Below are 26693 nucleotides of genomic sequence, written 5' to 3'. Positions count from 1 at the left end.
GTTCTTGAAACCGAAAAACCCGGGGTGCACACAAGCAGTTATAAGGAAGTGGGTTGATTTAATGCTCCCATTTGTTTTGCGAGGTGGCCAAAGAGGTCTGCTAACCTGGGATTCAGCCAGTACTCACCGCACTAAAGACATGAAGAACTTCCTTGCAGGGAGAAGAATAGATCAAATAATGATTCCTGCAGGAATGACTGCCTACGTCTAGACTCTTGATATTGCAATAAACAAGCCACTCAAGGACCATTTGCGCATGGAAATCAATGACTACACTGAAAATAAAATGGAGAGAAATCAGCGTGGAAACTTTGTGAAGCCTCGCCTGCAAGAGGCCGTGACTTGGGTGAAGAATCCATGGGATAAAATCACTGACAGCTGTGTTGCCAATGCACCACGAGCAGGACATGGACAAGAAGTGCTCACTGAAGGAGAGCTCTATTGCTGGATGTGAGAGATTGGGGCCAATGGTTCTACAGGAAATGGAGTCGCAAGAAATTCAAGCCAGAATTCGGGGTTTGGAGAGTTATGACGATGTTCCAGAAGAAGACAACATGACTGTATTTGAATAAATGTAGATTTTTGTACATGAATAAATGAATAAATGTAGATTGTTGTACATGAAAAAATGTACATTGTTATACATGAAAAAATAAGACATCCCCTGAAAATAAGCCCTAATTGTGTCTTTTGGAGCAAAAATTAATGTAAGACCCGGTCTTATTTTCGGGAAAATACGGTAGTTGATGAACTAACCTTTACTTCTCTCAGACTTAGGTTTTAACATAAAAAGCAGAAGGCAGATTAAAACCAGCAATATGGGATTTTGTTACTTTTTAAATACTGGGAGCTGAGGGGAGAGAACATCAAATATTCTTAAGAAAATAGTTTTTAATAAAAATACTGTAAGAAATTGTATAGATGTCATTTCTAAAATCCAAGATGGGGAAAAGGTATGAAATTGAGATGTACAATAATATTGACATGGAAAGATAATTAGTAGTTCATTAAAACTTTCCTAAGGTTGGGAGAGAGCCTCATGGTCTAAGGGGCTTCTCATGGATCAAAGTTTTTAAACAATGATTTACTCTCCACCTAATTGTACATGTAAACATGCATGCCAGTTCTAGCAAGTCAGGAAAACTAATACTAACTGAGCAATCTTGACTGCTTTATCTAAATATGAATATTATCTATCCTGAAGTAACAACTTCCAACTAAGCTTCCCAATGAATACCTAGTATCTCTTTCTTAAGAACTCATATTATTCAAAAAAGCAGAAAGAAAAGGAATATTAGGAAAGTATGCAAATAAGTAATTTCAACAACAAAAATACGTACTGAGTTCTTATTCCACATTTTGATAATTCGAGAGTCTGCAGACAAAATCAAATCTAATGAATCCTGGAAATGAATGGACTTAATGGGTAGCCCATACTGGTGATCCTTCACTAGCAATGGCTGATCAGATCGAAGATCATATAATAAAACCTAAAAGGAAAAAACAAGTTATTTCTGCTTAAACAAAATGTTTTCTTCGTAAAAAGCAACTTTTAAAACTTAGAAAAGTGGCTGCCATTTGTTTTATTACTTTTCTGTGAACACAATGAATACCCTTACCCGGGGTACAAAGATTCTAAAGTCAGCCAGCAAACATGCTCTAGAAAAATCTAACTTACCCTTGGAGTACATGGTTTTATGAATTCAACCCTGAGAGTCACTTTTAGGCACACTAAGATTGAGAACCACCGAGCTATACTAAGAAAGGAACAAAAAGGAAACTCTATACGAATTTGTGTGCATTCCACAAATACATACATTGACGGCCAACTATGTCACAGGCACGGTCACAGCAAGGGACAGAAATAAGAATAAAAGGCATAAAGAAGAAAGTCCTGGTAGATTCAAGACAGAGGTGGTGGCAAGGCTATGACGGGGGGGGGGGTAGGGAGGCAAGGTTCCGAGCAGTCAGAGGAGGCAAGGGCCTGGGGCAGTTAGATTTTCGGCCCAGGTCACAGGTCCTCTAGACCTTGATGACAGAGGTCATAACTCTACTAGAAGCAGAGTCTCAGACCTGTTCTGGGGGGAGAGCAAACGTATAAGTGTGTGGGCTCTGCCTTGAAGGAAAGAAGGAAAAGATGGCATTAAACCTCTGTGGTTATTTCACTCGTACTCCTCAGGGTATGTTCCCCTGACCACTCACTGCATGGGATTTGTTCAAGGTGCTGAGTGAAAACCAGATGCCTTGGACAAATACAGTTTGGAAATATTTATTAAACACATTTCTTGTCTACGGGAATTCTCAAAGCCTTCCATATATTTAAATGCACTGTGACTCTCCAACAGAAAGAACTGGGCAGAATTCCAAACTTTCTTGACCACAGAATTCTGTTCCACACACTGTGGAAAACGCTGTTCTAAACCACAATCAAAAGAATGTCAGAGGCATCCTCTGCTGTAGCCTCAGCTCGAGAGCCTCTCGGTCCACCCATTAAGGCCAGAACCAGAATTTCTCTAGGTACTAAAAGAGTGCAGCATTCTGGAGTGCTCTGGCCAAAACGACGATGCCTCATTTTGTTCCCACAGTGAATAGATATGTGGATGTTTCCCACGGTACATATACATGCCTCTGAAATGCTCGCTTACGTGTGAAGTTTCCAACTTAAACATATTTACCTGCCCTGTGGATGTTCCAACTGCCATGGTCAACGCACCATTAAATTTCAAAGCAGAGATTGTTGGTAAACTGTTTATCCTGAAAGGCAAGATATTCAAGTGCCAGGTATATAAGGCCAAATCTTCCAAATAACAAATTTATTATTAATCTTCACTTCAATTCTAATGGGAAAAATTGCATTTCTAGCCTTCTGTTTAAAAGGATTGTAGCCAAACTTTCTTAATCAAAATAAAAAATACGTTTTATATATAAATGTAATCTATCTTTAAAAACTGTAAAAAATATTCTCAAAGTAGCTACAAACAACCAAGAAAAAGCTTCTGAATATATAAAACCAATGAAAAAGAATCAGTATGATAACATCTTTCATTTAAATTAAGTCAGGATAAGGTATTTACAGAAACACTCCCTTTTTGCTTAAGAGGAAACAATTTTATATTCAGGCATAGGTATACCCATTTCCCTTTTAAAATTTAGCTATGTCAAACTAAAATAAAAGACTAGGGTCCAAATGGGGACCCCAGAATCTCTAAAAGTGACAAAAAAGATGAATGGTTTGGCCATGAATCTAAAATATGCTTCTCACTCAGCAACCGAGAGTATCAGCACCCAAAGCAATACCTGAGGTGGAAAGGGCACTAGACAAGTCAGAAGCAGACAATAGTCCTGATTTCAAAACTACTGTGTTCGTGGCCTTGGACCAGGACCTAGAGCTCAGGCCGTTGATTGCTGGCATCCTCACGTTTCTTATACCACCTAAAGCCTCATCCCATAGCTACGATGAAGCATCAGTTTGAAACCTTGAGGTCTCTCATCCACATCATTTGTTGTCATTTACTCTTCAAAATGAACTTTCGAATCTGTTTTCAGTGTAGTAAAATGTTATTTTTCTTCACTTACTCAAACTTTTTTTCCTTAATAAAATTTTGTCATTGTCTTCAGATAAGTACTAAGTTTATTCACCTTCTTAGTGTTTTACAATTTTTGTTGTTATAAATGAGAACTGTTTTCCATTGTATCTAATTGGACATTGCTGATAAATATCAAAGCCACTGATTTTGTACATTTATTTTGTAACCGATTTACTTCTCATATTAGTTCCTACAGTTTTCCAATTGATTCTACTGTGTTTCTCAGGCAGATAATCATGTCATCTGCAAATAACGACAGACTGTCCTTCTCAATCCAATATTTACACTCATTTCTTTCTCTTATTGTATTGGCTCCACCTTCTAGAACTCTACTTCTGCCATTAAATAACAGAGGTTGACAGCTTATAATGTTTGTGTAGAAAAAATTAAGCTAAGCATAAAAAAATAAAATCACCTGAAACTGAAACAGCAAGCAAAACTGCTTTTAAAATTTTGGTACACATCCAGATTTTTTTCCCTATAAGTACATGTTTTTCTTATGAAAAGGTGATAAAACCATATAGGCCAATTGTACAATTTGCTTTTCCACTTAATGGTATATTTGGAACATCTTTCCCTAGAAATAAATATGCTTTTGCAACATAACTCTTACACATGTCATTATGCAATATTCCCTCAACTGTAAAATAAATACACAGTACCCACTTCAAAGATTGTTGTGAGCGTTAAGTTACTATATGTAAGAACTTAGAACACTGCCTGGCAAGTAGAAAGTACTATCTGTTAGCTATTATTTCTACCAAGCTGTATTTAATCAATATCCTTGGGCTCTTTCTGATTACAGCAAATAACCCCAGGTCCAGGATCTGACCTAGAGAGTGACACGTCTGCATAGACGTTAATATGTGCTAATATGCGTATAGGGAAATGTCTGATGACATATATACCAGACAGTGCAACAACAGGAACCGCTCTGGTGAGTGGGAAAGGACAGGGAGCTTATACTTCTTACTAATTCAAGCTTCTAGAGGTTTTCATCCCCCAGCATGTACTGCTTTTCCAATTGCTTTAAATGTAGAAAGTGGCAAATAAGAGCAAGAGGATATCAAAAACACTTGGTTCCCTCCACCTTAGAATGCAAACCACCTCGTTTTGCTTGTTAACCACAGTGGTGGACTCCTGGTTCTATCACTAGATACCACAGAATTGGAAATATAAATTCCTGCAGTGTATATGTTTTAATAACATTCCACAGCAACTAAATAAACAATGCATTCTACTTGTATGTAGCAGTTTAGAAAGGAATTCGATCTGGCTTACTAACTTAGAGCTTTTACAGGAAAGGATTTTTATGTAAAACTATCACAAAAACTACCACCTCAGATACAAGTCTAAAAAACTTCATCCTTTAGCAATTGGTTTTAATTTAGTATTGATGTATCTGTTTATATGAGAAGCTGATGAATATTTAAACTGCAAGTTAATTTCTACTTACTCTGAATCTGCTGTGACACTGCTCAATGCACAGTCTAACAGGCCAACTCTACTTCGAATTCTCGGGTCCCAGCATTCCACCCGACCCTAAGCAAACAAAAACCAGTCATTTTAAATAATGGTTGTCGCCAGAAAACTTTTAGACAAATACCAAAAAGAGCCTTATTAACATTATCTCATGGGAAATAAGAATATAACTTTTTACCTTATACATTTTTTAAATGTTAAATGTTTTACCATGAGTTGAATTTCTTTTACAATTAAAAAAAAAAAATTTATTGGTTTTAAAAAAAAAGGTCCAAAATGTGATGTGTGATCTTTGATTGGACATTGGTTTGGTTGGTCAGGTGGAGGGGGAAGGAGCTGCAAGAGACATTTTGGTATAACCAGGAAAATTTAAAATAGTTATATGTTACCATATCAATGGTAAATATTTAATATGTTAAAGTTCTTAGGGATGATAACAGTATTATGATTTAATAGGAGAAAGTCCTTGTTTTTAAGAGAAATATTTTGGAAGTGTTTAAAACTAAAATGTCATAATGTCTGCAATGTATTTTCAAATGGTTCAAAAAACGCATTTTATATACATATACACATATTTTTATAGAAAAGAAAGCAAATGTACAAAATGAATGTGATTAGTGAACTATATTTTCAACTTTTCAGAAGGTGTGAATTTTTTAAAAATAAAAATCTGGGGGAAAATAAAGCAAAAATAATGAAAAAGAGAACTGCAAACAATAGAGCAATGGAGCAATGGCGTGATCCATTTAACAGAACACTATAGTCATTAAAAAGATTGGCGTAGCTATACATGTACTGGAAATATGTCCACAATCCATTAAAAACACAGACAAAGATTAAAAATAATTGTTTTACTATGATTATTAATAACTGTTTAATCTTAAAATCAAGACTTTGAATACACTGGAAGGCTTGATCTCATTAATCGCTTACTATTAATACAAATGTGTCTATCAGAAAGATAAAGGAAGAGATTTCTCATAAATCACATAGCAAATAATTCCAAATGGTCTAATATTCTGTCTTCAAAATTCCAAATGGTCTAATATTCGATGACTTTAGGGACATAAAAAAGTCACATTTCAAAAATAAAAAATAGGTATACAGATAAATCCCAGAGTGAATACAAAATGGTTCTATAGCCAAACCATTGTGATTTTCTGTGACCTACATGTGAATATTGCTATTGCTAAAGCCTACATTCTAACGTACTTCAAAAAGCACAAAAAAGCAAGCCCTTACTGATTTTGACAACAATATTACAGTAACTGTCACAGAAGAAATCAAAATCCAATATAGTATCAAAATTGATATAAAAATGAATTTTTAAAGTCTGGTCTGACTATGTGTACCAAATTTCAAACCCCCAGTAATCAAGGAACTTCAGGAACCCCAGTCTTTGGGCTTGGGGGGGGTCTGCTCCCCCCTCAACATGTGGCAGAACTGGTCTTAAAACAGCTGGTGGAAGAGTAGCCTGCTCTAATACATAACTTCTCTTTCAGAGCACATTTCCTGATACCTAGCCTAGATTGCTCTGTAAAGCCTCTATTTTTTCAAGAAAACTATTTTAAAACTTCCCCTTAATAATCTCAAGAAAAGTAATTACCAAGAGAATGCTTCATTGGCCTGACTTAAGCGTAATAGTATTATAAGACATTCAACATAGTTTTCCATATTTCCATCGAATCAGCATCATGTGTCCCATTTCAAACCTTAATCTCTTAACATAAAAATAATTTGAATAGAGACCTAAATTTCATCCATGTATGATTGGCTTAATAAACTACAGAACATTCAAACAATGGAATCCTTTCCAAGTGCTTAAAATAATTAGCTTAGCATTAAAAGCAATTATAAGTACCACTGTATAAAGATGCACATTTATATACTGTTATGTTAAAAAAAAAAAAAGCAAGTGGGGAACCATGGTATAATTTCATTTTTATAAAAATCTTTAAAAAATATATTACTAACACATATGCATTTCTGCATATACACAGGAAAAAAACCTGAAAGGATAAACCCGCAAACCATTAGAGTTACCTCTGGGGTGTGAGATTTGGTTACTGGAAGGCACAAAAGACACTTTTTAAATACGTTTGACATATTTGCTTCTTTTTTACTATTAGTATTTAACATTACTGCAATTAAAAATGGAAATCTAGAAAAATACTTGCCAATTATGAAGGACACTGATTCAAACGTATTGCAGTTTAAAAGCAAAATATGTATTTACTGAATGCTACTGTACAGGGTGTAGACATCACGATCCTACATGCCTTTACAGTTTATAATGTTTTCATATAAGGTTGTTTCATGTGATTCTCACCAGCACCTCCATAAAGTCAGCAAGGTAAGTATTATCTCCGTTTCACCGAGGCGGAAACAGCCGCAGGGAAAATAATTCACAGTCATCAAAGCAACAAGCAGCAGAGAGCTGAGACTCCATGACACATCGCATCCTGTTAACGAGAATGGCTGTCACACTGCTCCCCAGGAGCAAGGAGCCAGCAGTGACCTGCATCAGTGTCAAAAAATGCCATATCAGGCGTTTTTGGGGCACAGTCTGCAGCAGCAGAATAGCTAAGCTGTGTCTGTGGGGACTATCACCAACGTTCCATAAAAAAAGCAAACCAGTGGTTTGTCGTTTCATTAGCACCCTGCTCTTAGGAACCAAGCAACTGTCTTTAAATAAAACTCCATTCACTACCAAATGGAAAACAAATATTTAAAAAAATACAGTCAACGTAGGCTTACCTCTACTGTCCCTGTGGCAAACAAGCCATGCGCTGAATTTATGTCACAAACATTATTCTCCCTAAAAAGTAAAGCAATAAGGGAGAAAGTGTTAACATCTACTTGACCTGGGAAGGACTACTCTAAACTTTCTACATAAGCAGTCAACCCAGTTCTGTGAAAAAAGAAGACATGCAGATTCTCTCACTCAACTGCATATGACAAACACTGAGGTATGAAAGGGTTAAGTGCTTGGCACTTAGTCACCAGAGTTTCTGATCCCCAGGGCGATACTCTATCTGCTAGGGGATAAGACAAGGAAGGAATTCCTTTTGAAATATTATTCCATGGCCATGAGAATAAAGGTTCATTGTCTCAATACATTTTCTCCCAAGGCAAGAACACAGGCTAAGAAAGCACAAGGTCTTTTAGTGAATTTTTGTTTAGGAAAAACAGTACACTTTTTGATTAATTTGCGCAGAGAGAGCACTGCTTAAATGCAACACATTATTTGGTAACTTGAGCATCTGGCTCCATCTCCTGGCCAAAATAAATACAGCAGTACTCTTAAAATACTCACGCCGCATCAGTTTGTAGAGGATTTAGGTACCGTCCTTGTTCTAAGTTTAATCTATAAACTTCAGAGCTGAAAAGTAATGCATAAAGTTAAAAATCTGGTAAACTGCAATGAACTTTTCTTCAAGCAAATAGAATTTTTTAGAAATAAATAAATCGCTCAGAAGGGAGGCATCACTTTCCTTTGTAAAACTAATACAAAAATGTACACTTAACTTAAAAAATAATCACCATATGTGAGAGTTTGTTCATGTATAAAAGTGATTTAAACCATCCATGTGCCAAAGAAATATTATACAGTGATTAGACTACTATTTATAAGTAACATGGAAGGAACACAAGATACAAAATGTATCTCTATATGTTTATAAGAAAAAACAAGGAGAAACACAATAAAATACTAATAATAAAGATTTCCTCTGGGTGGCATAATTATAGGTGATTTTTTTTTCTATACTTTTTTACATTTTCCCAATTTTCTAAAAGAGATATGTATTATTTTTACAATCATAACGAAGTAGCATTTAAGAATAAGAAATTTTTAAATGCCATGCAATGAGGCTAAGAAACTGACTTTACCACAATGTGACCCTGTTAGGTTACCCATGTCTCTCTCTCTAGATTTCAAGCACCAGTGCTAATAAGAGCCAAGGATGTAATTCCTAAATGAGCCAATCACTTTGGAACTACACCCTTTGAGCAAGCGAAAGGCAGGGATCACATCTTTTTTAAATTCCTCTCCTCAATGTTAAGAACAAAGTTGCCTGGGGAGGTGGAAAGGAGAAAACAAAGGGTGATCAGGCCCAATACCTTGCGCCAACAAAGTACAAGTCACATGATGGATAATGGTAAGAGAAATCTCTTCCAAACTTTGGTATTCTGGTTTTGTAGTAAAAGCCTGATTGTGAATGGAATTCAATGTATCTATCATTATGTAAGAAGACAATCTGAAAATGAAACAAGAAAGTGAGTTTGCTTAGGTTTCTAGGTAAAGTATTTATTTCATCATCACTAAAACTGGTAGAATAAGAAAAACTCTGATCTCTCTCACCTTCCTTCTTTCTCTCTGTAAACACAAATGTGTATACACACAACTCTCCATCATGATTAAGAATCAAGCCTCTCCAGTGGTTACTTAATGCCTTCCTGCATTCTAGATAGTTTCTCTGTAAACATTACATTCTAACTGAAAGACTGAAAAACAAACATCCTTCATTTATCTGGCACCGATACTGCATAACATAGAGCACTGCTCAGTAACCTCAGTAATTTCCTATTTTACTTAAGAACACATTTTAATCATCTCACAATTATCACACAGGGCTTGATATATTTGTATAAACTTTAATGTACTACAAAGGCATCTTTAAAATGTGCAGATGGCATTTAAAAGCGAATTTGTCACTATCTAGATCAAATACGTTGTAAAATTACATGTCCCAAAACACGTGACAAATGGCTACCATAATCAAAAGGATAGAATGTACTCCATAGTTTCCAGAACTGAGGACAATATATAAAGCCATGTCAGCTTAGAAAATTCAATTTTCCTTCAAGATGACATCTGACATCACTAAAAATTTTTGCTTTAAATTGAATAAGGCAAAGAAAGAAATGGAAGAAAAAATATATATATTTGGCTGTATTCTGAACTGTTTCAGAATATGTCACAACTATTTACTTGCAGGGTTAAGAAAATTAAACATATGTGTACGACACTGCTATTTTACTTCTCACACATAAATATGAAGGCAACCTGGCAAATAACAGTAGTTTAAATGCAATAATGAAAATCACACATCTAGAATCTAAGATGGTCTAAAAAAGATGACTACTACAATTCTTAAAAATACAATAAGTTTTCCTATGTGATATGGAAAATTTATTTTGATATTAGACTGGCCAGAGGCTATCTCTATCACTGCTGTTTTAAAAGACACTATGTATCATAATGAGACAACTTAAAAATATATTAATAGAAAATGATAGGTTTTACTTTACTACACATCCAATTTTAATTCAACAATGAGACCATCATAAAAATATTTATCATAAAAATAAATTCCACTCATTCATGTTTTAAGGACAGCCAGTACAAACTAATCAAGCATACCTTTGAATAGTCATCAGACAACGTTTCAAAGGTGACAACTGAAAAATAAAAAATAGTAGGAAAAAAATATAATTATCAATCCACATTTTTAATAAAAATGCACACTTGATACAAAGATTCTAATGCAACACAAAAATTACACACCTATGCTAGGTTTTTCTTCCATTTTGCCTCTACATAAAAGAACAAAGTTGCTATATTATATTGCCCCAAAAACACCAAACGGAAAATTAAAGACTTTATAATTAATTTCTCAATACTGATCAACTTGATTTCTGCAGAACTGAAGTGAATTAAAAATAAATTCACAAAACATGACTTCTAAATTTTGCCAGTTTTTCTGAGATGTTCAAAATAAAATAGACATTCAAAAATTGTTGCTTAAAAATGATAACAGTAACTTTTTACTCATTCATAGTATACCTGCTAAACAAACATTGTGAAAATAGTTGTTATTAGCAGCACATGGAATTTTTTTTTTTTAAGGGTAAAACAAGAGACTACATATCCGATTACTCCTTTCCCCTCAATCTCGAGGCCACCAGATAAAAATACCTGAACTTTCCCATTTCCCCCTGTCCTCTGTGCTAGGCGGAATTCTAAGAACAATCCCACTGCCTTCCCCCTTGTATAGTCCCCTTCTCTGGAGGGTGTGCGTGGAACCTTGAATGTGATGAGACACCACTGCTCCCATGATTATGTCTCACTATATGGCAAAGGGGAGATTTATAATCAAGCACATGAGCCCTTTGAAAGCAGAGTTTTCTCCGGCTAGCAGGAGAAGGGGAAATGAGAAAGGGGGCAAGAAAGAGCTGTTGCTGGTTTGAAGGTGGAGGGAACCAGGTAACAAGGAATGCAGGCCCCTTCGAAGCTGAGAGTGGCCACAGGCTGACAGCCAGCAGGAAACAGGACCCTGAATCCCCCAATAGCAACGAACTGCATCCTGCCAACAACCTGAAAGTCTGGAAGTGGATTCTTGCCCAGAGCCTCTGGATGAGAGACCCGCCTGGCTCAAGCCTTGGGTTCAGCCCTGAACACAGAACAACGCACAGCCTGGACAGACTTCATCTGCAGAACTGTGAGCTAATAAATAGATGTTCATGGTAATTTGTTATATAGCAAAGAAAACTAATACACAACCCATTCCCGTTCTAACAAGCAGAAAAGCAGCCAAATATAAAAAGCTATTTTCATGAATTCAAATTTCACCTCTTACTTACCTTCCGAATCTAAACACCTTTCAAACTTCAAGGATAACTGATAGGTGTCATAGCATCGAACCCGAGGTTTATATGTTCCTATAAAAAAATTAATGTAATGTAAAACCTAAAGAATATACTTTTCACTGTCAACATCCTGCAGATATGTTGAGTATACTTTTTATTCAGAGGTGAGTAGGATTCATTATAACCACATCAAAGGAAAAGAATTTAGAAGCAGCCCTCCCCGACATCCCAAGAGGAAAATGGGCAAAGGACATAAACAAGCAAGTTATAGGAAATGAAATACAAATAACTAATACACCTCACAAATTATCTAACAAAGTAGATTAAAACAATGAAATGGTTTTTGTCCATCAGAATAACAAAGATGAAAAGATGGTTAATAGGGTGTTGGTGAGTGTTAAAAATGCTCACACACTGTTGGTGATTTAGTATAAATTGTTACAACTTCTTTGGAGGACAACCTGGCAATATCTCTAAACTATGTGATGTTTATACATCTTAAATCTGTATTTCAAATTATACAAATTTGTCCTAACGGAACACACCCACAAGTCTACCACAGACATGCAGCTTTGCAGCAGTGTTTACAAATGGCCCCAAACTGAAAGCAAATATAATGTCCACTGCTAGGAAATAGTTAAATGAACAATGGTAAATCATCGTATAGCTCATTAAGAGGATGACAAAGCCCTGCGACTACAGACATGGAAAGCTGCCAAACGGATTGCCAAGTGAAAGGCAACAGCGGGCACGGTGAGAGCTGCAGAATGGTGTGCACAACAGGTCCCATTTTTGTAAAACTCAACAATGATAATGTTTGCACAGAAAAAAGTTGGAGGAATAAGCACAGTGATTGTTTATCTCTATGAAGTGCAATTTTAGGGTCTTTCACATTTTATCTTACGTATTTCTGTGATGTTTGCATTTTATATGAGTTTATCATGTCTGCAATGAGGAAAAGAAAAAGACTAATTTTTAAAACCAATAAAGATATTTTAAAAAGAAAAGGAATGAGATAGTCCTATGTTTACTGGCATAGATCAAAGCCCTAAGTCTTGTTTTACATAGTATAGTACACAGATATACACATACACACACACTATATGGCCACGTGTAGCTTAATGATGGGGACGCGTTCTGAGACACTCATCGGGTGATTCCATCATCGTGCGAACATCCGTAGCGTACACTTAGGTAAACCCAGGTGGTACAGCCTACAACTGTAATTATGTGCTGTAGTTTTATGACTGACAGCACAGTAGGTTTGTTCTCGCACCACCATCAGCACAAACCTGTAATATGTTGTGTTGTGACATTACAACAGCTAGGACATCATTAGGTGATAGGAATTTGTCAGCTCCATTATAATCTTATGTGGGGGGGAGAGCAGGCAGCCAGATGGCTCAGTTGGTTAGAGTGCGAGCTCTGAACAGGGTTGCCGGTTCGATTCCCGTATGGGATGATGAGCTGCGCCCTCCACGACTAGATTGAAGACAACAACTTGGAACCAGTGGGCCCTGGAGAAACACAGTTCCCCAATATTCCCCGATAAAATTTACAAAAAAAAAAAATCTTATGGGATCATCAATGTATATGTGGTCTGCTGGTGAACAAAACACTGTGATGTGGCACATGACTATGTATAGTATACATGTATATAGTACGTTACATATGATATATCGTATATATAATATATAATATACATAGTATGTATGTTATGTAATATGTAATTATTCACACAAAACTGTATTTTTTATACATATATTATATATATTATATATATGTATATATTACATATATACATATATATATAATTTTTTAGGTTCAGAATATATATACATACATATTCATATATATACATATATACAAATATATATACATATATATATCAGAATATATATACATATATTCTGAACCTAAAACTGGAGGTAAAGAAATGTGGCTAGTGTTAATACTGAGACAACCATTAACAGAGAACAAAAGAGACCGACGTGCAGATGTCTTATCTGACAAATAAGAAAGCGGCTGAAAAAGGGATAGATGGATAATGTTAGACCAGCAAAAAAATATATATGGACAATTCATAGGCTATATGTACCAAAATCACAACCAAAAATGTTTGGGTAATGTTCTAAATTGTAATACATTCAATATTCCCATTTCATGTCTTTTTGATACTGCTAATATAAAATCTTAGTGATATACAAAACATTAGCGATAAAATCTTAGTGATATACAAAGTATTATATGACACAGAAAATTATTGTTAAAAGTGACTTTTCCTGGAACTCTCATTCATTGTTGGTGGGAGTGTAACATGATCTGACCGCTCTGGGAAAAAGTCTGACAGCTTCTTATCAATTCAGCATACACCTATCCTACGACCTGCAGTATTCTCAAAACAGACTGGTACACAATGCTTTTCCAATTAACAGCCAAAAACTGCAAATAGGCCAGGTGTCCATCAAATGGAGAGTGGATAAATAAACTGGTGTATTCCTATAAGGAAATACTATTTGGCAATTTAAAAAGAACAAACTACTGACACATACAACAATGTGTGAATCTCAAATATAATACGAAGTCCTAGGTGAAATATGTCTCACACAAAAAGAATATACAGCATATGACTGCATTTATATAAAGTTCTAAAACAGGCTGAACTCGTCTACAGTAAATGAGCGGTGGTGCCTGTGCGGGGGTGGGCATGGGATTGACTGAGGGGCATAAAGGACGTTTCTGGTAAAAGGAATATTCTGTACCTGGATTGGGGTTTGACCTAGACAGTTTTACGCATTTGTCAAAACAAACGGTACAGTTAAGATCTGTGCATCTCACTATATGCAAATCTTCCTTTTAAAAAGCCATAAATAAATATTACACTGTAGTTAGTGATACACATGCTGAGGTATTTAGGGATGGGGTATTCTGGTATCTGCAAGTCGCTCTGAAATACATTCAAAACCAGGATGGATGGATGGATGGATGGACGAACAGAGAGATGCATAGACAGACATGTGATAAAGCAAATATAGTGAACTATTGCAGAATCTAGGTGGTGGGAAAATGGTTCAATTTTTCTGCATATTTGAAATTTTTATAGTAAAACGTTAGGGTAATAAAAAAAAGTGACCTTCCCCACCACAGCATTTTGTGCTATGAAATGTACATAAATCATAACCAAAGAGATGCTTACCGGTTGCTAAGATATATTGTCCATCTTTTGATACCTTAATAGTGGTGCAAACAGTAGGCATTTCAAAGTCCTGAATAAGTTCAATTCTCCTACGGACATCTACAAAGAGTGAAAACAAACAGCCGTTTAATGGTCATGTCTAATTCTGTATCACAGGAAGCAAAGCATAGAGAGCAGGTGGTACAAACAGGTCCACAACATCCCAGAGTTTCCAAGTCTTGGGATAGCACACTAATACAGCCCTACTCACCACACAGTCGGTTTCTGAGCTCATATACTATTCTTCTAAGCTAAGTATCTTATTTTTACTTTTCAAAAAGGAAAAAGTACCACCACTAATTGAAAAAAAAAAGTTCACAATAGTGCATCAAACATCCAGTTTTAAGATCTGGATAAAAGGGGAACAGAATAAACATTAAACCGCTATCATGATTCAATTATGGCTAAGACAAAAATCTTACCATTTCTTTCTCCTAAATAATAACAAACCTAAATAAACCTTCTAAAATCTTAAGTTTATTGAAGAAACGGTGACCACGCTGCCTCTGTTGGCACCGCTGATCTGTAGCCAAAAGGATCCAGGCTAGAGGAGACTTTCTAGGTCTCTCTGGATCAAAACTCTAACATGGATTCTCACAAAAACTGGTTCCCTCCTATCAGAAGGGAACCAAGAAATGTGAGTTCGTGCTGGTTGCTCTCATAACAATGTGTCTATTACAAGGACTGTTTGTAACTCTATGGCACACTGCTGCCTTGTTTATTAAACATACATATAAGGCTCGGACCAACTTAGTAGGGGAGGCCCACTCAGTATGGAACACACATAATAGTTTTGAGATGGATTGGGAGAAAGTCAGTGAATCATTTTTTCCTCTAAATAATCTGCATCTGTTTTCTTACATACTAGAATTCTGGAGTGGAATGAGAGAATCAGAAGAAATCAGAATTAGTAAACATTACTAAAGCAGCAATTTTTGTTTTCCTTTGATTTAAAGTTTAACTTTCTAACTTTAGTACTATACAAAGCCTACTTTTCCAAGACTCTTGCTTTGGGGTATTGCTCTGACATCCAGAAACCCCTTCAGTATCTTCGGTCTCTGATTTTTAGAGAATAAATAAAACATATGGGAAGATAAGTCACCTTTCATATATGACAAGTTATAATGGAGAAAACGTAATAAAAAAATTACCCAAAATGATTTAAGTTAACAGCTGATCTTACATGCCTATCTTCTCAACTACCGTAACTTAAAGAATCAAAATCTTCTGCAATGCTCTTTTATTGGTCATGTTCATGTGTCCTGTATGGAAAATTACTTTGTTCAGAAAGAAAATGTTCACTGTCTCAATATCGCAAAAACTGACAAATGGATTTACCAAATGGAAAAGGATTCTGATACACTGGAGAACAAAGCACATGGAATGCTTAGGAGACAGTCCCCTTGGGTCTCTGGCATTCCTACACATCTTGCTGGGTATGGCAGGACGGTAAGGTCCTGGCCATTCCGTTTCTTGAGCCATTTCTCAGTGTTTTTTAAGCAGCTGGCAGCCTTGACAGGAGAGGTAACATGTCTCTTCTGGACAAAGAACAGGCTGCTCACTGCTTGCTATAAAAGCAGTGGATTCCCAAGCCTGGTGTTCCTCAGCTGCGACAAACCCACTGCACGCAGTGCATCCATCTGGGCCACGCTGAGTGCCCTCATGGGACTTCAGGGCAAGAGGAATTGACTGAGATATGCTGATGCTCATACTATATGTTGTGCCCTGTGAGTAACGGAGTCTTTGTCTCTAACCCAGGAGTCTTACGTCTTCCGCTATTATCCACAAAACAGTAACAGGCTAACTTATTAGTATGTTAAGTGGGTAAAATCAAATCCCACACCTACTAGGAACATACTGACCACAAGAAAAGATTTCTTAAGAAGGAAAAGGGTAAAAAGTTTATTTTCCACTGCATTTTTGTGAGCTTCACTTAAGTATGATAATAACAAATGAGTGCAAGTTTTATAACATGGATCATGAATGTAGCTCAAGTGGGAAAAAATAATACTCACCAACATCTTTCTTCTGTAGTGCTCTCTTCTTCCTGTCAGAAAGCCACTAAAGAAAATGAAGAGACTTTATTTTAAAACATGTTTATTTGAATTGTTTTTCTGTTGGCAAAAATAACACATGCTCACATTAAAAAACGTTAAAACCTTATAGGGGTATATATAACACAGAAAGTGAAAATATCCTGTAATCCTAACCCCACTGTTAACATACCCTCTGGATTTTTTTTCTTGTATATATTTACGTATATTAGATAATAAATTTTTAGAACTACCATGTTTTACACAAGAGAAAACTAATTCATCTAATCAATCTAAGGGAAAATACAAGCCTCAAATATTATGGGTTATAACTACCATATGGAGCAACTTTATCCATTTAAGTGATATTTTAAAAAGCAAACCATTAAAAGGAGAAAGTTTCTTTAAAATATGGATTTTTATGAGAAATAAAACTGTAAGTAACTGACCAAAAAGCTGACTCTTGCTAATTAAGAAATGATACTTTTAAAAGTCGTATTTACTGGATTACCAGATTTTGTTCTGTAATTAATGTACCCCATTTAGCAAGGTGCACAATTCCACTGCATGAACATGAGGAAGTACGACTCAATTATGGTTACCCTAAAGCAGTGGTTCTCAACCAGGAGCAATATTTTGCCCCCTCAAAGGGCGTATGGCAATTCCTAAAGACACATTTGTTTGCCACAACTGGGAGGTGTGCTCTTGGTCTCCAGTGGGTAGAAGTCAGGGATGCTGCCAAACATCGTCCAATGCACAAGACAGCCCCCCCCAAAGAACTGCCCAGCCCGAAACATCGGTAACGATGAGGGTAAGAAACCCCACCCTAAAGAAATGAAAGAAAAGCAAGAGAAAAAGAAGTGACAACAGATGTCACTTCTAAAGGCACAAAGCCAATGTACAGCCCGTGTTTGACACAAGCCATTATTATCTTTAGGACTCTGGCCATGTAGACTCACACTCAAGGCCTTGAGTATAGTGCCTGAGGCAGTGTGTACATTTGAGGAGGTCCAATACTTCGAAGGGCCTGAGTCTGTGCCAGGGCTTTCCTCCTTTCTTCGTATTTAGTGCATTGATTTATAGGTTTATGCTAGTCTTTGCGATTATATTGCTCTGATTTTGTTTTGAGTAGAGTTGTTTCAATTAACAGTGATACTGAAGTATATTTCTGGGCACTCAATATATTTTTTTACATTAATCTAATACAAGCAGAATAAAAGTTTATTACCAAGGCTCCTCCTCTAATACGGGGTTCAATTTCCTCTTCTCAGCAAGTTTTGCTCAACAAGGGGGCAGTTCATACAATAAATGGTTTCATATAACCTCAGCAAATGAGCTTTGGGCAAAGGGGAGGGGACTGAGATTTCCTTCTAAATTGGAGCCTGGGAACCTAAGGGCTAGAAATCTCTAATAGAGTGATGCTGGGAAGAAAGAAAAGTTCATTCAAGAGTCTCTGTACGAACTGACAGCATTCCAGGAGAGCACACAAGACAAAGATCCAGCATAGGGCAGGAACAAGTAAGTCTAAAGTTTAAGAAAAGTTCACCAAAGAACTGAGAGTTGTCACTGATTTCTGCCATCCTCTCTGTATTCTATAAAATCATAGCTAAAAAAGATGGCACTTTACCATTGCCAGATGGTAATGGTAAAACCAGTTAATGAGAAACCCAGCAAAAGAGCCCTGGAGATGCTGATGACCTAGTGCTTGCACTAAACAGGTGCCTCACTGTTGTTGAACAGAAAAAAATGACCCTACTTGATCTCACATTTGAAGTAGGTAAAGCAAAACAGGCAATTTGTTCACAAGTTAGAATTACTTTAAGAGACTCAGAGAGATCACCGTACTAGTATACACACAATTGTTTACTCAACATTTTCACCTGGTGTTTATTAGAACTTCAAACCTTAAGGAGCAAAAAGAAAACTTTTGATTCTTTTTGCTAACTTCCCCCTCCCAACCACGTACCCAGTTGTTGAGATCCAAAACCCAAGAGTTGTCTCGATTCCTTCCCTTCCTTCGGCTTAACGTCTCACCACCATCCATCCATTAGCCAGTCCCATTACCTACCTCCAAAACACCTCCCGAGTCCCATCACGTCTGAGCACCTCCTGGCTACCATGCTAGCCCAAGCCACCAGTCTCTCAGCTGGACTACCTACGTCATCCCCACTCGTGCCCTCCCCAGCTACGGTAATTTGCCACACAGCAGCCCCGTTGAAAACCCAAAGCGACTTCCAACAGCACTAAGAATAAAACCCTAACGTCTTCCCTTGCCCTACAAGGCTCACCTCCCCAGGCTCAGCCGCCCCCCTCTCCCTCCCCCTCACTAAGCATACCGCTCACACCTGAGCCTCCTGTTTCTCCAACATGCCCAGTGTATTCCCACTGTGAGACATTCACACTTTCAGTTCTCTCAGTACTGAAAACTCTTTTCCCCATATCTTCACACGATTGGCTCCCTTTTTCATCCACGTTTCTGCTCAAATGTCACCTCTTGTAAAACACTTCACCTATAACAGCTCTCTTCTAGTTATTCATCACTCAAGGCACTTATCATTATCTGAAGTTTTCTTCTTGTATGCTCACTTATTAACCTTTTCCCAACAGGGAACCTTATCTGGCATGTTCGCCACATATCCCCACACTCAAAACAGGGCTGCCGGCCTGTCATCACTTCTCAACAAACGTGCAGAATGAACAAAAGGAGAAGGATCATATTATGTGAAGACTAGCTGGAAGATGAGGAATTATTAAACCAGAATTCTGAGAAGAAAGGAAGAATTTACTCATTGGCTCCAAATCTTTCAGGGGTGGACACATGGAAGAAGAGCTCTATTTATTCTGATTTCCAAAGGCAGAACACAGACCAACAGGAGCATGCTAAAAAGTGGCATGTTTCAAAACCACTACTGGGGCGGTGGCGGGAGGCTCAGTTGGTTAGAGGGGAGCTCTCAACAACAAGGTTGTCGGTTCAATTCCCGCCTGGGATGGTGGGCTGCGCCCCCTGCAATTAAAGATCGAAAACGGGGACAGGACTTGCAGCTGAGCTGCGGCCTCCACAACTAGATTGGAGGACAACGATTTGGAGCTGATGGGCCCTGGAGAAACACTGTTTGTTCCCCAATGAAAAAAAATTTTTTTAATAAAAAGTAAAATAAAATAAACCACTACCTAATAAGTCATCTGAAAATGTAAACGAGCTTCTGCAAAAAGTTTCCTCTCACTGGAAGTGCTCGGACAGAGGCTGGACCATCACTTATAAGAAATAAAAAAACAAATTTCAGAGCCTGGGTGTGTGACCCTGGCTAAGTCAGCCTTCCCCTCACGCATCTGTTGCATATTTTAAACATGAGAAGATTCGCAGAGAATCACTGATTTTCCCAGCCCCTTTTAACTCTCATGTCCTAAGACTGAACAAAATCAAATTCAGCGAGTTTCAAAAATGCTGCCCTCTACATCATAAATTCTGCAGAGGCAAAGTCTGCATTCCTCTTGCTTACCGCTGTATTGCTAAGAACGTGGCATATAATAGGTACTCAACAAACAGGTGATGAACGGTCATTAAAGTGAGGGAGAAACGTCTGTCAACCAATCTGTCCACGTTTTCCTCCTCGGTGTGGCAGCGGCTGTGAACACCCATAGAAGCCCAAAGGGACACGTCCTCTGTCTTAGAGAACTTTACAAAAGTTCAAGCAAAACTCATCGACCCCGATCCACCCTCTGTGCATCTTCTGGAGCGGTGACAGCAGCGTCCTCGTCTACCAGCAGCGACCAGCACCCCGGGCACCATTACTCGCCTGGACCTCCCCGAGACCGGAGCCGACCTGGGCCCAGCGAAAACAGACCAGGGACAGGGCCGAGACGAGGGGCGGCTGCCCCGCAAGGAGGGCTCCGAGATCACTCACCTCAGGAAGGGACTTGCCGCAGCTGAGGCTGTAAATCTTCACCTCGTTGAGGCTGGAGACCTGCATGGCGGCGCGGAGGCAGGGCGACCTCTGCGCCGGTCCCTCTCCCCGCGGCGCACGCGACCATCAGCCTGCGAGGCCTCCGCGGCGTGCGGCGCTGGCGCTGGCTGATGACGCACTTCCGGGCCGGGAAAGCGCCGCTTCCCGGAAGAGGGAAAGTGGCAGAATTAGGGGAGGGAGCGGCCCGGTGGGCAAGGTGTGAGTTTCTGGCGAGGCGGCGGGGCTGGCGAAGACCGCGATTCGGGGAGGGCCAGGGACCGCTCTCCCTCCTCTTGATGTCCCCGGTGTCAGGAAGCCCTCAGGGTCGCTACTGAGGCCGAAGTGTCGCAGTCCCGGGGCGGGGGGGCAGGGGGGGCTGGGCTGACCCGAAGCTTTGTGCGTTCGGTGGAGGAGACCCAGCGAGCGAGTTCAGAGTAGAAGTGTATTTTCTTTTTCTCCACTGTTGGGTAATATTACATTACAAATAAATACTCTTTAAAAATTGGTGTATTAAAAATGTTATTTTGGTCTAACATTCATCCACTAAGGGAACGATATAAAAGGAAAAAAAGTAAAAGAAAGGGTGGAAATCAGGGAAGACATGGGTTTGAATCTGATGTTTTTTGAGGTATGTGGCAGTAACGACAGACACAGCCCCCTCAGGTACGCATCTTTTCAGGAAGTTCACAAACTTTCTCTGTTGATCTTCCCATTTCATAGGGAACCGCTTTACTGGGACTTGGATCTGAGGACTTGAGAATTCTCGACTTGAATGAAAACTTGAGGGGAAAGTGTAGGTTAATTGCAGTCAAACGGGTCCTTTTGAAATTGGAACATAGTACGTACTCACTTCCCTTAACGTGTAACTGATGTAGGTTACTTTGAGCACAGGTTGTATTGCATTCGTTCACAGCAGGGTAAGGATTTCTGGGGTTAGCAATTCGTTTCTATTATACCTGTCCTGAAAGTCTCAGTCCAAATGCTGCTACCTTCTGCCTGACACGTTCTTTGAGGAAATGTGCAGGATTGCCATCCTCCTTGGGGAGGCAGTGTAGCACCCCAGAAAGATCATGGCTTCATAGTGATAATAAAATAGGCCTTTTAAGCAAGTCATAAAAATGGAAAACGCTTATTTTCCCAAAGATGCAGGATGACTTTCACGAAATCTTGAATAATTTTACGCAAAAATATTCCTCTTATTATTTTCAAGAATGTAATGTAAAAGTCTATTGACTGTAACAAACACTAGTATCTGTCACTTATTAAGTGCTATGTATTAGATATAGGATATATCCTACTTCTAACTTGGATAATTAAGGGCCCAAGACCATTTCAGTTTATTCAACCCTATTTCCCACGAACCCTTAGCTTTCCCTCCTATTTCATTAGCATCAGTTTCATTATTCTGGTTTTGAATCTTTGCCTATGCTAATCTGGATTCTGGAATGCTCTGTCCACCTTATATCCAGATACCACCCGCTCCTCAAAACTCACCTTTTGAATATTTTTCACATTTTCCTATGCTTTCACTGTACTGTATAAATACAGCATTTATCGGTAGATTTTTTTTATTATCAAAATACATAGTAACACATCCTACAAACACAAAATAATGAACTTGGCTATAATGCTATACCAAATACCTACGCTTGGAAGTTTCCTTCAGGCATTCTGGTTTCCTTAAGTCACCACTACCTCTCAAGATTAATTAAAATGTCATTTTTTAAAGAGCCCATAAAGCTCTGTCCTTTATTAAGCTTCGGATGGGCTCTTTTTGAACATGTTTTTCACTCGTTATTTTCTTTCTCCCTCATTTTCATTACTATAGGAAAAAATTGTTTAACATCTAAAAGTTTAATAGTGTATTGAACTCATGTATATATCACCTAGCTTCATCAATTCACACACGGCCCATCGTATTTCACGTATATCCTCACTACTCCCTCATCCTTGGGTTATTTAGAAGCAAATCTATGGCAATGGTCTTTGTGGGTCGTAACGGACTTTTCTGACCATTCACTCCATCTAGACTTGATGATAAGACTGGCCCTTACTTCATTCCTGGGTTCCCTGGGCCTGACTCAGTGCCTGGTATAGAGCGCACTTTCAGTAAATATTTCTCGGTAAAAATGAATACATTTGTTGATCACTCCTCATCCTGACCCAAAGTCCTAATTCATTGTTCCACATATTTTGGCCTTTGGTAATATTGAAAACAGCATAGCTCTGTGCTGGGTGATTATTGTTTCAAACGTGTCCATTTATACATCTTGTCTCTCCAAGTAGAAATGTCATAGCTTAGAGTCAGGGACCACACACAAGGGAACACAGTGTATTTTGTGAGATAAGACAACGTGTTCTTGGTCCTCAGTGCCAGAACAGCTCCCTCCCACAGTCACTGGCCTGAGGGCTTGACCTACTGAGCGCCAGGTTTTCTTTCAACTGAGTTTGGTGCAGTTTCTCTTGTGTTACTAGGATCATCTGTAACATATTCAGTCCGTAGGCTGTGATGAACTTGAAGATAGTGCTGTATTAGATGATTATCCTTGGAGCTAAGAGCATAGGCTCCAGAGCCATACTGCCTGGGTTCAAATTCAGGCTACCCTGATCGCACCTGGATAGAGCAAGTTAATCTCTCTCTGCCTCTGTTTCCTCATTTATAAAATGAAGATAATAATAGTACCTACCTCAAAGGGCTGTTGTAAAGGTAAATAAGCATATGCCATAAATCACTGAGTCCAGGACATCTATTTATAACATACCTGTGTGGGGCGCTTACCCCACTAAGTGGGATTCGCTCCAGTGGACTCTGGTGCCTGTTGAGATCACCTTTTGTGTGTGCCACTTGTGGGGCTAAGTGGGTGGTGGTCTGCTGTGGTCTGAAGCCAACATCCAAGTATGTTCGTTCTGGAACCTCTAGGGGCTCCAGTGCAAGCCCAGGTTATCCACTGCCTGTGACCGCCTGGGGACTACCTGACTGGAGCTACAAAGTGATCCACAGTTGTCTGCTGCCTGTGCTAACCCTGAAGGCATATGGGAGAGACACACTGCGAACACCAATATGGGACCTGGGGTAGCTCTGCAAAAAGCCAGGACACAATGAGGCCTGCTGCCACTTGCCAGCTCACTTGTTTCAGCCACTGATAAGGCCTCATGCAGTATGCAAGTTGGGTGAGGCAGGGTCTCAGGGAGTCACTAGAGTGGGAAGAATTGCGGTAACCAGGTTAATGTAGACTCTGGTTTGGTGCCAGTGCTGAGCCTGGAGCTACTCAGCAAGGTCTCAGAGCACACCATGTCCAGTTGCCGCTCACCTGGGGCCTACAGACTGATAGTTTTCCAAGAAAGAGTGCAATGCGGACTGCTCACTGAGAAAGTGCCTCTGGCATTGGGAGAGTTGGGTGGGACATGGTTCCATCGGGGCTCGCTAGGCCAATCAGATTCAGATTTGGCCTGTGGGGGAGGGCTCAACACAGAAAAAAGTAGCACCCACCTGCTGGTTGCATGGGAGAGGGACCCCACACAGGGAACACGGCAACTACCTTCCAGCCCTTGCCACAGAGCCACACATCTCAATCAGCCCTCGTATGCCTCTGACACACCCCGAATCACTGTCGCTCTGCTGGAGTCCAGGGGGAGTGCCTGTGAGTGAGAGAATTTGTGTGTGGGCCCCTTAAGACGACGTCTGGTTTTCCCGCAGCCTTCCATCCCACCCAGACTGTCAGAATTCCCACTGTTTTTCACAGCCAGATGTTGTGGTGGCTCCTCTTCCTGTCACCAGTGCCCCAGGCTGGGGAGCCTGGTATGGGGATGGGGTCCCTCAATTCTCCATGGGGAAACCTGTGTGGCCTAGATATCCCTCCTGATTCTCAACCGCCACACAAAGGTTTGGGACCAGCCCATTTCCTGTCTCCACTCCTCCTACCAGTCTCAACGTGGCTTCTCTCTATATCCTTAGTTATAAAACTTCTGTTCAGCCAGACTTCAGACGGTTTTCCAGGTTGATTGTTCTATAATTTAGTTGTAATTTTTATGTGTTCACGGAAGGAAGCAGGCATTGTGTTTATCTACTTTCAAAGAATACTGTCTTATATCATAAGTTTTTATTTACTTATCCATGTCCTCATGGATTTTTTTTTGGGGGGGAATATTGGGGAACAGTGTGTTTTTCCAGGGTCCATCAGCTCCAAGTTATTGTCCTTCAATCTAGTTGTGGAGGGTGCAGCTCACCTTCAAGTCCAGTCGCCGTTTTCAATCTTAGTTGCAGGGAGCGCAGCCCTGTGTGGGAATTAAACTGGCAACCTTGTTGTTGAGAGCTCGCCCTCTAACCAACTGAGCCATCTGGCCACCCCTGGATTTTTAAACTGCAAAATTTATCATCAGATCTCTGATGCCTCCAAAGTCTCACCCCATACAGATGCTCTGTAAGTTATGTTGAGAGAATTAATAATGATAAAATCACTATAGTATCACTATTGTATGCACAGTAGATTAAATGTTTTACACAAGTTACCTCTTTTAATCTTCACCAAAACCTTATGAGGAAGGCAGTATTAATGAGGAAAAGGAGACTTACGCACAGGTTTACAAAGGAAAAAAAACCCTTGCTGTGGGGACAGAGCCAGGAGAGCAGTTTCCAGGCTCTCGGCCTCACGTGGAAAGGTGCTGGCTCGGGTAGTAAATGGCCATCAACTGTGAATGGATGGCCATCAGTTGTGGCTAGTTGGCCGTCAGCTGTAACCAGTGAGCCATTGGCCACTAATATAACTGCTGTGGCTACGCTAGCAGAAAATGGGGGCTAGCAAGAAAATGGTGGCTGGGCTAGCAAGCGGTGGAGTGTGGATTGCAGATTGCAGAGAAGCGGATTGCTAGCAAGTGAGATTTTGGCAGAGACAAGTGGATGGCGGGTTGCGGATAGTGTGGCTCCTGCCTCCTGTGTCTCCAACCCAGCCGCCAGCGAGACTATAGTGGTATGACTCCCCTACCGATGGCTCCGTGGGTGTTCCTTTTTGGCCTCACCATTTCCCTTGTTCTTATGTGGGGAGCGGGACCAGAGACTCCGCATGCCACCCTTCATGACACTTGCGCTAAGACGTTAATTGTTCAATCTGTGTAAGGGATATATGAGTTGTTGAAAATACTGTTTTCTCAACTTTTCTGTAGGTTTGAGGGTTTAAAAAGAAAAACAAACAAATTTGCCCCAGGTTGCAGGAGAAAGGCAGGATGCAAATCCCACCTGTGTGAATGCAGATCACATCTTCCTACTCCTCCTTCCTCTGCCCCTCCCTTCTGCCCCGCCCCTGATCCTCTTTGCCCTTTTCCCTGTTCTGTGGTTATATCCCATATCTGCCATCATTTTTAGTTGCAAACAACAGTCACAGATTCTGGCCAAACTAAAAGGAAAAGGAATTTATAGAAAGGCTTTTGAGAGGCTCACGAATCTTCAGGAAAGCAAAAAGCCAGCTCAGGAACCAAGCAGAACAAGAGAGGCTGGACCGTGCCTAAATCTACCCAGTGAGGACCCACTGAACACAGACGCCACAGCCTGCTGCTCCTGAAAACTGAACATTCCTGCTGCCATTGCAGCCACCTCCTCCAGGGGGCGGTGCTCCCACTTTCTTCTTCACGTGACTTAACGCATCTCAGAACACATCCTAGATTAGAAGGGCCAAACCTAGGCAACGGGCCCATGCCCAGGTTCTATGGGAGACTGAGAGGAGATAGCTGGTGTTCTCAGCTTTTGCACCAAGACTCGTTCTCCAAA

At 39.5% G+C, this 26693-nt stretch overlaps 1 protein-coding gene across 1 annotated transcript in view; it reads right to left on the bottom strand.

Annotated features, from left to right (window-relative positions):
- Positions 1–21051, bottom strand: part of NOL10 (nucleolar protein 10) — an 80495-nt gene extending 59444 nt beyond the window's left edge. The window contains exons 1-11 of the mRNA XM_033125627.1: positions 20894–21051; positions 16971–17016; positions 14917–15015; positions 11715–11792; positions 10495–10532; positions 9192–9328; positions 8386–8451; positions 7827–7887; positions 5044–5129; positions 2676–2754; positions 1341–1490 (exon numbers count right to left, since the gene is read on the bottom strand). Coding sequence (XP_032981518.1) covers positions 1341–1490; positions 2676–2754; positions 5044–5129; positions 7827–7887; positions 8386–8451; positions 9192–9328; positions 10495–10532; positions 11715–11792; positions 14917–15015; positions 16971–17016; positions 20894–20959 — 906 coding nt within the window. The 5' untranslated portion in view covers positions 20960–21051. The remainder of the gene's footprint in view (positions 1–1340; positions 1491–2675; positions 2755–5043; positions 5130–7826; positions 7888–8385; positions 8452–9191; positions 9329–10494; positions 10533–11714; positions 11793–14916; positions 15016–16970; positions 17017–20893) is intronic.
- Between the last annotated feature and the right edge of the window lie 5642 nt (positions 21052–26693).

Source organism: Rhinolophus ferrumequinum, chromosome 13 (assembly GCF_004115265.2).
Source record: "Rhinolophus ferrumequinum isolate MPI-CBG mRhiFer1 chromosome 13, mRhiFer1_v1.p, whole genome shotgun sequence".
Lineage (NCBI taxonomy): Eukaryota > Metazoa > Chordata > Mammalia > Chiroptera > Rhinolophidae > Rhinolophus > Rhinolophus ferrumequinum.
The sequence above is the reverse complement of the archived record's forward strand: the minus strand, read 5'-3'. Positions and strand labels throughout refer to the sequence as shown.